Source organism: Sinocyclocheilus anshuiensis, unplaced genomic scaffold (genome assembly GCF_001515605.1).
Source record: "Sinocyclocheilus anshuiensis isolate Anshui unplaced genomic scaffold, SAMN03320099.WGS_v1.1 scaffold1082, whole genome shotgun sequence".
Lineage (NCBI taxonomy): Eukaryota > Metazoa > Chordata > Actinopteri > Cypriniformes > Cyprinidae > Sinocyclocheilus > Sinocyclocheilus anshuiensis.
The window spans coordinates 672,791-684,021 of record NW_015542379.1 but is presented as its reverse complement, the minus strand read 5'-3'; the positions used below and the strand labels follow the sequence as shown (position 1 = coordinate 684,021).

The window sequence follows — 11,231 nt, the reverse complement described above, 5'->3', positions numbered from 1 at the left end:
TGATGATACAATGACATTTTCATGAAAAACTAGAACTTTTTATATTGGGTGAAGGGTTATAGGCACCCATAAATAAAATGGAGGGCTATGAATAAACAGAAGAAGACACATAAAAGAGATACAGTGTGACGCTCGCTACTGTCTCTTTAAACCTCATAGTCCCTCCCCCCTCAGAGCCAGAGAGAGAGCCGTCTTCACTAGCAGCCAAAGCCTGTCCATAAACTCCAGCCTCTTCCCCCTCCATCTGGCAGGAGGGACCGAGAGAGAGAGAGAGAGAGGGGGGATCAGAGTGCGCGTGGATCCACAGGGTTTCGAATTGGAGGCAAAGGCAGCATCCCTCCCTCAGTCAGAGGCTGTCGTCACGGCGACAGGAGGTGTCTGCTCCACGGCCAAGAGACGGAATGCGAGGCGGAAACGGTCTCCGCAGCAACAAGAGCATCCGAGGACTTCCAGGATTCAAAGCAGGAGTGGAGAAGCTGAGGCTGCCGGGGGCTCGAAAAGAGGGGAACCGGGGCCAGTCTTTCATCCACCACCTCCTCCCTCACTCCTCCTCCTCCTCCTCCGCTGCTGCTTCACTTTCTCTCTGAAGGACAGCTCTGAATTAACCCTCCTTCTGACGGTGGGAGAGTGTGGCTGGACGGACGCTGAAAGGAAAGACATAAAAGAGTGGGATTGTGTGTGGGAACGGGAGAGAGAGAAGTAGGGGTGATTGGGAGGTAGACGGCATGTGTGATGGTGACTGACGCCGCAACAAAACGGGAAGGATGATCCGAGCTCAGCAAAGCCGAAAACTGTATTTCCGTCGTTCCTCAGGAGAGAGGAAAGGCAAACCTGCACGCACTTTCTACCACTGACCAGGGGAGAGGTGAGAGCGAGAAAGCGTGTCAGAGACCACTGCCTTATGAAGTGTATTTCCACGGGGGCTGGTGGGATTCAATTTGGTGAGCATGTTTGTATTTGTATCTGTTCTTCTTGGTCTCTCTTTGCTGTCTGTAATTGATTTTGTGTAGTAAACCGAAGCTTGAACATCAAGATATGTGTTTGAGAAAATTGAACACGGGGGAAAGAAAAAGTGATAGGAAGAGAGACGTTTCCAGATAAACAGAGAAATTGCTCTCCTTCCTGTCTTTCCAGGTGTTGTGTCTTTCCAGATTGTCTCTTCTGGCTGCGCCTTGAAGGGTCAACTTCTCCTCTTTTATTCTCTTCCAATTCTTCCTGAAGCAAAAGACATGGAATTGACCTTCTCTGATGGCTTTTGAAGAAAGGCTAACAACTGGATTTCACCAGTAATCGAAGGAAACTAGATTGAGATCCGTCTTTATCCAGCCATTTAATGAAATGGGTGAGAAATGTCTCTCTGACCCGGAGGAAAGGATGCGTCATTCCGTCTGACGCCCCTTGGGGGATTACGTGTGAAACGTTCATCATAACACTTATTGTAAGTGTAGTTGCAATTTTGGCAATCGCTCTGAAAGCATCACGTCCGTTGCCTTGGTTTAATGTTTCAGACACACACAAATGAGCGAGGACAAACACATATATACACGCACATAAAATCGCTCTGGCTTTCTGGCTAAATTTACACCCTCTCTCTCTCCTTTTCTTCCAGATCCAGTTCGAGGACAACTAAAGTTGGAATATTTCACCTTTTGGTTTGACTTTATTTGACTCCGAACACAAGAAAAAAGACAAATGTTGCAGATCTAAAACAAAGAAGCACTTAGCAAGAAAAGCATCTTTGGGAGTTTCCTTTTTCTTCCTGGATTGGATTTTACGTGGATCAGTCGCTCGTGCAACTCTCCTTGCCATGTCTTCATGGAAGAGAAGAATTTTGCGTCATAGACAACCGCTTTCCATCCAAAGTTACACCTAAGGACTCGCACAGGCACACTAAACACATGCTGGGGTGAAATGAGCCACGCTTCTTGCGCATTTCGCTTCTTCATCCTGGAGTTCAGTGTGTGTTCTTGGATCTAACAGCCTAACCGTCCTTCAATGATTCCAGCACCTTCTGTTCCATCCGCGTCTGTCCCAAGATGCCCCGCAGTACACAGCAAGAGGAGGCTTGACCCCAGACCCAGCGAGGTCTCTCGGCTGCCCAGGCGTATTTAAGATGTTGAACCCTTCCCACGTGGCCCGAGCCCCAGATCGGATCAGTAGCACTGCGGCTCCCAGAGGCCCCAGACATGGATCGTGGCTCGGCTCGCCCCTGCCCTCAGCGCTCCGCACCCCGGCCCGTGAGCAGCCTGTGAAGGATGTCCCAGAGCGGAGCTCCAGCCCGGGAACCCTCTGAGACCCCCAGTCAGAGAGAACAGATCCGCAGCCACATGAAGATGGTGATCAAGCAGCTGGAAGGAATCCTCAAGGAGCTGAAAGATGTGGCACATGAACTGCGGGAGGTAAGGTTTGCTTGCCTTCTACTGTCGATTTGGTTTGGACTGCAGGTGACTGGTTTCTCCGGCAGGAGATAAATAATGAATGTTTTCCAGTTTGGACTGGCAGGTTGAAGCAGGTGGGGAGTCAATGTAACCACATTACACTAAGAAACCAAAGCGAGCGGCCTTAACCTTAAAATTTGACCGCCTTGGGAACCAAAAGAGAGGGGTTTATCTCTTTTATCCATAGGCGAGGTGCTCTTTTCCAGTGCACGGATGCCAAATGATGGTGTGAATGGATACAGAGTGAGAAAAATAGAAAGGGAACACAAAAGTGAGAGGCAGAGAAGAAGGGAAAGAGGTGTGCAAGGTAGGAGTCGAGCTTGGCAATGCAATAGTTATGTAAGCACTTTGTTATCGGCTGGATTCCTACTTTATCGTACCAACTGCCATGGTTACAAGATGAAAAGATTCCACTGTGTGTGTGTGTTCCTTGCTCTGTGTTTGGGAGTGAGCTGACGGCATAGAAAAAAAGACAAGTGTGTGTCTGTGTCAATGTCACATTTCAGCTGAAAAGATTCATGTGCAGAAACGGGCCAGAAATTGTTGAAAAGTGAACAAGTCTGCGCATGCACGAGAGAAAATAATGAATTCTTTAGTTTCTCTCCCTCTCCATATGGACATTAAATATTTCAGTTCACTCTGGCTAGCACACCAGCTAAAATTCACCCTTCCCGAACCATCCGTCATCCTTCGAGCTCCCCGGGCACCGGCATCTGTTCCCCTCCAGATTAGCCCATCCAGCTCACACCTCCAGACCGTGTGGCGTGGAGAACTACCCCCTCGAGTCTCTCACTCATGCCCCAACGTGATTGATGATGTGGGAATAATGCTCGCTCTGGCTATTTATAAACACCAGGACTTGGCGTAGCCCGGGTAAATGACTCTGCGCCCACTCTACATATGGATCGGGCTAAAAATAAAGTCAAAAACTCCGAGACGGGTATGCATTCTGAACGGAGAGAGTGTGTGTTGAAGAATATGAGATGGCTGTAGAGCTTTACATTAAGGAGTATTGATGATCAGTCCAGGGGAAGATGTGTAGATGGCGAATGTCGGATAAAATCTTTAATTCTTTTGGCTGTTTTAGAGGACTAACTGATGGTTGACACTCAATGCTGAATGATACTTCAGGGATGCGCAATAATGGGGTCACATCACACGTCACAAGACTGCAGACTCTGCCTGAGTGTATGTGTGTGTGTGTGTGTGAGAGGTTTTGCCAACATTGCGAGGACTGAATGTCCCCATAAGGACTGTAAAACCTGAAGTCACATGCATTTGGGGATATCCAATGGTCCTTAAGAGGAAAATGGCTTAGTAAACATACAAAATAACATCTTAAATAACATATTCAAATGTAGAAAAGTTTCTAGGGGGTAGAAAATAACACTAGCTCTGTATAAAAACAGTAGATGTTAAAGGAAAGTCCCCACCATGATAGAAAAACAAACTTGTGTGTGTTTCTTGTACTGACACACCAGCAAGTACAGGTAGTTTTGCTAGCAGCGACATTTGCTTTTCTTCCCGTTAGATCAAAACGGTTACAGTTAAACCATCTCTACCCCACATAGGCTACCCCACATATGTCTGTGTGTTTGAGTATATGTGTGTTTATACCCTTTAACCCTGTTTGACTTCAAAGTACTGCAAGTTTGTGCTGAGATGGAAAACACTTATGTAACTCTACCAGTAACTTACATAAAACGGCACAAGCAGCTCTGAATTAGTCATCAGTTCTGTCACTCTGCAGGAATTTAGCATCTCGCACGAGTCTTAAGTCTTTTCGCTTCTCCTCCCATCCAACTCAAATTCAACCCTCCAAGTTTCTGCTGCTGCACTTTTTAGTTAATGCTAACCGCCGCAGGCTAAGATCATCCTTGCAAACAAACGCTGAGGGAAATGTTGTCATTCTCTTTCCTCTGACGTTCGAGTAGGAGACGTAGTGTATAGAAAAGGAATGGTTTACGCAGCCCGGGTTGCATTAAAAATAAAGGCAGCAATGCATTTTGCCTTTTTTTTTTTTGGAGGGAGCAGCACTGGTGCACTAGATGAAATAAGACATGACTGAAGGAAAAAGTTTCCCTAAATTAGAGCCAAACTTTACAGCTAGTGATCACCGTTTGACATTTTGATAATAGCTAATAACTTTGATTAAAAAGGTCATGCGAGTTTGGAGTGGCATGGTGGGCAGATGATGACTGAACTGGACGTGCGCCAGTGGATGATTGAAACGTTGTTTTCTCACAATAATTGTGCGGTTAAATATTAGGTACAATAAGGCAATATATGTTAACGTCATAACAAGAACGAACAATACATTTGCAGAATTTATTAATGTAGGTCAGTGTTATTTTAGTATCATTGAGATACAATTATAGTTTTTATGAATATTTTGAATCTATTTTAAATTTTTATTTAAATTTTAGTTACACTTTTAGTAATTTAGTTATGCTTTTGCAATTTTTTTTTGTTTTTGCTCTTTTATAGGTGTGTATGTGTAGTTTTATTGATTTATTTAATTTAATTTAATTTTTTTTAATTTTGGCTATTTAAGTATATCAAATTAAACTAAATTGAACTGAGAAATGTTGCTGACATAGCCAAAATAAAAAGTGTTTTTATATTTTATTTCAGTTAACATTTATATTAATTTCAAGTGGTTTTAGTTTCGGTTTTAGTTTTAATTAACTTGTACAACCCTGATCTAGGTTAACTTTCATTTCTAAATATACTCATGCATTTTTTACATTTCTAGTTGAATAAATTAAAAAGTAGGTGTTATAAATTAACATTATCAACAATTTTATATATTGATGCTAACCTAAATTAATAAATGCTTTTAATATGTAGTATATTTATTTAATTCACATGCAAAAACCATCGATAACATAAACACTCCCATTACGGTTAAACGCCCCAGATGCATAACGGGCCCACACAAGATGTCTATGGATTGTCAGAAAATACAAGTGCTTGAAATTAAGTGTCAGAAGAGAGTGAAAAAAGTGCCATTCTTTCTAGGAATGAGAGAGAGAGAGGAAGTAGACGGAGACAGAAAGACACAATACGGAGAGGAGACTGTGTCTCACAGCATGTAATGAGAAGGAGGAGTGTCATTTGGACAAAGAGTACTTATCTTTGCTCCAGTGCAGTGTCTGCAGCTCGGTTAAGTGTCTGTGCCTGAGCTCAGTAATTTGAGATATTGGTTTGTCACACAGAAGCAGAGGGAGTGATGCAACGGCAAACATGGCTTTCTGAAAGTTGAGATTTCAGACCAAACGGCTCGGCCTCTTCTAATGTCCTCACTCAAATAATAAAGAGACGACTCATTAAAGGAATCGTTTGCCCCAAAATGGACATTCTGTCATCATTCATTCACACTGGAGTCGCTCAAAGCTCGATATTCTTTTTTTTTTTTTTTTCAAACACAAAGTAGGGATTTTCGAGAATGCACTGTTTTTCTTTTTCAATTACGATGAATTTGGACTGAAGCTCTCAAGCTTCAAAAAGGATGCAAAATCGAAATCATCTCTGTCTCCAAGGCTTTCATAGAATTATCTAACTCTACAGACTGCTTTGAATCATATTCATTGAATTAAACTTTTTCACTGCCATCATTCAAATCCACGTTAAGTTTCCTCACTATTTTCTTTAACCGATACACTTCTTTATTTGAAAAACGCCCTTCAGCCATAAAACTTTTAGTTTTTTCCAAAAACTGTCCTACATCTGGGAAATACTCATTAACTAAAACTCCTCTCTTATTTTTAGTTGACTTAAGGAACAGTTTAATGTCATCTACATCATCCTTTTCAATGGTCATCCTTTTTGAATGACTCGACGCGTGAGTGAGCTCAAGAACCGCACACCTGCATCCGCCATGCTTCCCCTACACCCCAAACCACCCCCTACAAAAGCAAAAACCCCAAAAAGAAAAAAAGATCCAAAACTACGACCAGAGAGAGATAGAGAGAGAGAGAGAGAGAGAGAGTGATGAGTGATGGGAAGAGATACAGCAGCAGTGATGAAGTGTGTGATGAGACGCCGTCTCACGCTCACAGACAGACAGAGAGAGTGTGACAGCATCAGTCGGGTCGCAGAGGAAACCACAGGGGGCTTAAACCCCGGATCAAAGCCTGCCGCGCTCTCGCTGGGACTGTTTACTCTGTCTGCCCCGACACAGCTTCCTTCTGACAGGACCACCGTATCCACTAGAGGCGCTGTGAGCAGACAGATTCCTTCAGATTCATCAGATCTGATGCTGGATTCTTCAGAAGACGTGTTTAGATTGATTCAGAACCAAAAGCATATGCCCCAAACCCTAACTTCACTCGATGTATAATGCTACTGACTATATAATGATTATAAATTCCATTAGTTGACAGGACAACAAAAGATTATGGTATACCCAAACTTGCTCTCTGAATTTTTTGCTTTTTCGTCACTTAGTGTAGTTGTGCATCTTAAATATCAACTTAATCGCAAACTTGAGATGTTTCCCAAAAGGTGGTTCGCAAGCGCCTGGTGATTTTTAAGTTCATGAGAAACTAACAAAAAAAATTAAACAAAATGTAATATTAAAATAAATCAATGGGGCTGCATTAGATTTTTTTCTTCAAAAAAAATAATAAAGAATTTTTGATGCAATAAATATGGTATAATTTAAGTGTTCATCCCTCTTTCACAAACATCTACATCTCTGTCTGTTTTAAAGTGTTAGTGTATATAATGAGTTGCATTTTTTTTAGGGGTTATTCAAATGAAAATTAATGTGTTGATCAGTAGTTGATGCAACGTTGGAACACTCCTTAAACCTGAAATGACTTCTGTAAATCCAGTGGTCAAATGCTGACTGGACTTGTCTGAATGCCCACACAACTGGAAGACTTTCTGAGTGTATATAAGAGGTTGGCTAAATAAAGTATGACTAATTTATTGCTATTGTGGGAAAAAATATATAATCATGTAATCAAAAAAGTTACTGTACTCTGATTATGTGTATTTTAAAATGTAATATAACCTAATTACAAGTACTTCATTTTTGGGTTACACTTTATTATAGGGTGTCCTTGTTACACATGTTACATGTACTTACTATTATAATAACAATAAATTATGCATAATTACATGCAAGTAACCCTAATCCTAACCCTAACCATATGTGGCCCTGGAGCACAAAAGCAGTCTTAAGTCGCTGGGGTATATTTGTAGTAATAGCCAACAATACATTGCATGGGTCAAAATTATCCTTTTTTTTATGCCAAAAATCATTAGGATATTAAGTAAAGATTATGTTCCATGAATATATTTTATAAATTTCTTACCATAAATATATCAAAACTTAATTTTTGATTAGTAATATGCATTGCTAAGAACTTCATTTGGACAACTTTAAAGGTGATTTTCTCAATATTTAGATTTTTTTGCACCCTCAGATTCCAGATTTTCAAATAGTTGCATCTCCACCAAATATTGTCCTATCCTAACAAACCATACATACAGATAATTTATTCATCTTTCAGATGATGTATAAATCTCTATTTCAAAAATTGTCCCTTATGACTGGTTTTGTGGTCCAAGGTCACATATAGTAAATACTAGTCATTTAATATTACATTTATATATATACCAGAACTTAAATTTATAATTACACTGTAAAAATGACACCTTAAAATAAACTGTAACCAACTTTTGGGAATCTGATTACGTAATCCAGATTACATGTAATCAGTTACTACCCAGCTCGGATGGTGATATAGTTACCGTTGTGTGGACGGGCCTTTACTCAGTGTTTCCTAACTCTCAAAAAAACCTGTTACTTGCTCTAAAAGAGCCGGACCTGTTTACTGGTTCTCTTTGGACGGTGTTGATCCAAAGCCATTTCCCGGCCGGCAGCAGCAGACTCAATTTGCTGGAGATTACGGGGAGGCTTTGGTGAAGCCAGGAGCCTGTTAACGGTGGCTCTCTCTCGCTGCGGCTCGAGCCAACCGGGCAGGAGAAATCAGAAACCAAAGCATCCAGCCAAACCCTGGCTCTTCCTTTACCCTCTTTCAAAGACCCATTTCCATTTTGTCTTGACCTAATTTCCTTCACTCAAATTAATTTCTTAAATGAACGAAAGTCACCTCAGGAACGAGCGCATCAGCCGGTATTCAGAGAGAGCCGGTGTGATGATGATGACGAAGCAGTGATTTATTATCCGAGTCTGATTTCAACAGCCTGTTTGGAAAGGTTTTTGGGTGAAAACTGTCCAACTACCAAACGCTGCGAGCTTCCAGCTTCATCACACCCTTCTCCAGACTCTTCAAGGTGCTATTGAAAGCCATTGATTAGCTCTCAAATGGACCATCGACACTCCTAATTGAGATATAGATATAGTGTCAATGATCCATTTGAGAGATAGGTGGCAGTAATGCACTTATAAGTCTGACAGACTGCAACAGCTTGTGTTAAAAATCTCTGTTTGTGTTCTACTGAAGAAACAAAGTCACCTACATCTTGGATGCCCTGGGGGTAAGCAGATAAACATCTAATTTTCATTTTTGGGTGAACTATCCCTTTAAAATGAATAGTTCATCTAAAAATGTAATTTGAGTCACCATTTATTCTCATGTCGATTCTAAGCCCGTATGCACTATTTTTGTTTTTCTCAGTAAAACACAAGAGTAGAACATTTTAAAGAAACAAAAAGCACCAAAAAGACCAAAAATGGCAATAAAGCACCGCATAAGTGGTCCATATGAATAATACACTATCTTCGAAGTCTTCGATGGCTATGGCTTCAGAATACGTAGTATTCTTATTTCAGTAGAAGTTAAGCTCAATCAACTGTATATGTTTCAAAATGCTGATTCATTTCCACTTATAAAAGTCTGAGTTACAGTGAGTAACTTGCAATGGAAGTGAATGGGGCCAGTCTGTAAATGTTAAAATATAAATATAAAATGTAAATAAATAACTGCTTACTGTTATTTTTCTGTGTATGGTTATCCAGATTTATAACTTAGTTTGCATAACAACAACATTAAACCATAAAACAACTGTAAATTAATTATTTACACACTTTACAGCTCAAAAAATGCAACTTTTTAACATAATGTAAATGCTTTTATAGTCATAAGCTTCACATTTCTGCTTTTATATTCTCTAAAAAATGGGCCTCATTGTAAGAAAAATGTAAAATAATCAACATTATGTCAAAAAATTCCTCCGATTAAGCTTAAATTGCATTGAACCTTTAAAGCTTTCAAACTTAAGCTTAACTTGCTTTTTTTATTCTGCTTTTATTGTGTTTTTGTATTTTTTGGAGCAACGTAGTTGCCCCTCATTGAACTGTGGCATTGAAATAACATTAAGGTGACTAAATAATGGCATAGTTTTTATTTTTAAATATTCCTGACATATTGTAACACCCCTATATTATATTATGCTTTTTCTTTTGCATTAATGACACTATTTTCCTAATTAATGCTTACAGTTGCTTTGACACAATCTGTATTGTTAAAAGCGCTATATAAATAACGGTGACTTGACTTGACTATATTCACAATGACGTTTGTCGTGAAATGATGCAATCCTTTGCCAGAGTTTTCAGGGTTTGTTTTCTGAAACTCTTGTTTTACCTGAGCGCTTATAAAAATATGCCTGAAAAATCTGCCAGCGTCTTTAGAGCGTCAGCTTTTGCCTTATTAACCGGGACCTCAGACATACAGTATCTGTTAGTGCAGAGAATAGCGATGCATTGAGTCACATTTCCTCCACATGGACTGAAAGCGATAATGCCTCGTCTGTCGCTCTTTCTCTCTTTCGCCGGCCAGGCTGATGATGGCATGTGAAAACAGCATGGGACGGGTCCTGGCGCATCTTTATGCTATGAATTAAACCACTGGGCTGAACTTAATGGGGTGAAAAATGGCAGACTGACTCTGTACATGGACTAATTGTTTCTCAAGCATGCTTATCACACGGCGATGCACAAATGCTTTTATCAGCCTTAACTTCAACAGGGCCTGAATGCATAATGGGATCCGGAGAGCGAAGGCGTTTTTCAGACCGTGATCTCTGAGCATCCATCACGTACGATGACTGTGCTGTGCGACGTGCATGACTGTATATGCGATGATGTCCTTGAAAATAACACACTTTCTTGAAACAAGCACGGCTGAACAGCATCCATCTCAGCACTGCGATATTACAGTGTGACCCAGTTTGCAATGATCTCATAATGTAGCTGCTGATAGAATGAACTGTAACAGTCAGAGCTTAAGCAGCAGGGCTCAGGCAGCCTTTAACCTTTAAAGCCTCTCAATCGGCTGTTCCAGTCTTTTATTACATCTGTGCGAATGGAAAGAGGTGGACGAGATTAATGTGCTCTACATGGATGTTTTGGACCAATTTGTGGTCACATGAGCTTGAATCATGAAACAGCAGATTTGCAGTATTATATCAATGTTAAGGGCATTTTTAAGTGAGTGACAATCGAACATTGGTTTGAGAAAGCATGTTAAAATATCACGATGCTCCACTGGCTTGTGCTGGAACACATTGCATCAATCCATTCATTCGAGGCTGAGGAAAAAGTCTGGCGTCCAAAATCCCTGTTTAAAACGGAAAATTAGCTGAAATTGAAATCAAAGTTACGCTATGATGTAAAATGGAATAATAAAAAAAAAAAAAGATTCTGCATTTTTCCTTCAAATTGTGATATGAGCATATTAACAAAAGAACAAAAGTAGCAAGTGCTTTCTTTTGGCATTGTATTAGCTGGATGTTTATTATTATTATTATTATTAT

At 40.4% G+C, this 11,231-nt stretch overlaps 1 protein-coding gene across 3 annotated transcripts in view; it reads left to right on the top strand.

The window, feature by feature from the left end:
- The first annotated feature begins 288 nt into the window (after positions 1–288).
- The window catches only part of insyn1 (inhibitory synaptic factor 1), an 87,980-nt gene continuing 77,037 nt past the window's right edge, over positions 289–11,231 (top strand). Inside the window, exons 1-3 of one of the 3 annotated variants that reach the window (XM_016491529.1) lie at positions 289–941; positions 1,135–1,438; positions 1,610–2,399. In XM_016491529.1, coding sequence (XP_016347015.1) covers positions 2,256–2,399 — 144 coding nt within the window. In that variant the 5' untranslated portion in view covers positions 289–941; positions 1,135–1,438; positions 1,610–2,255. Of the gene's footprint in view, positions 942–1,134; positions 1,439–1,609; positions 2,400–11,231 lie in introns of those variants that run through there. The other 2 variants (XM_016491530.1, XM_016491531.1) reach the window with 2 other exon arrangements.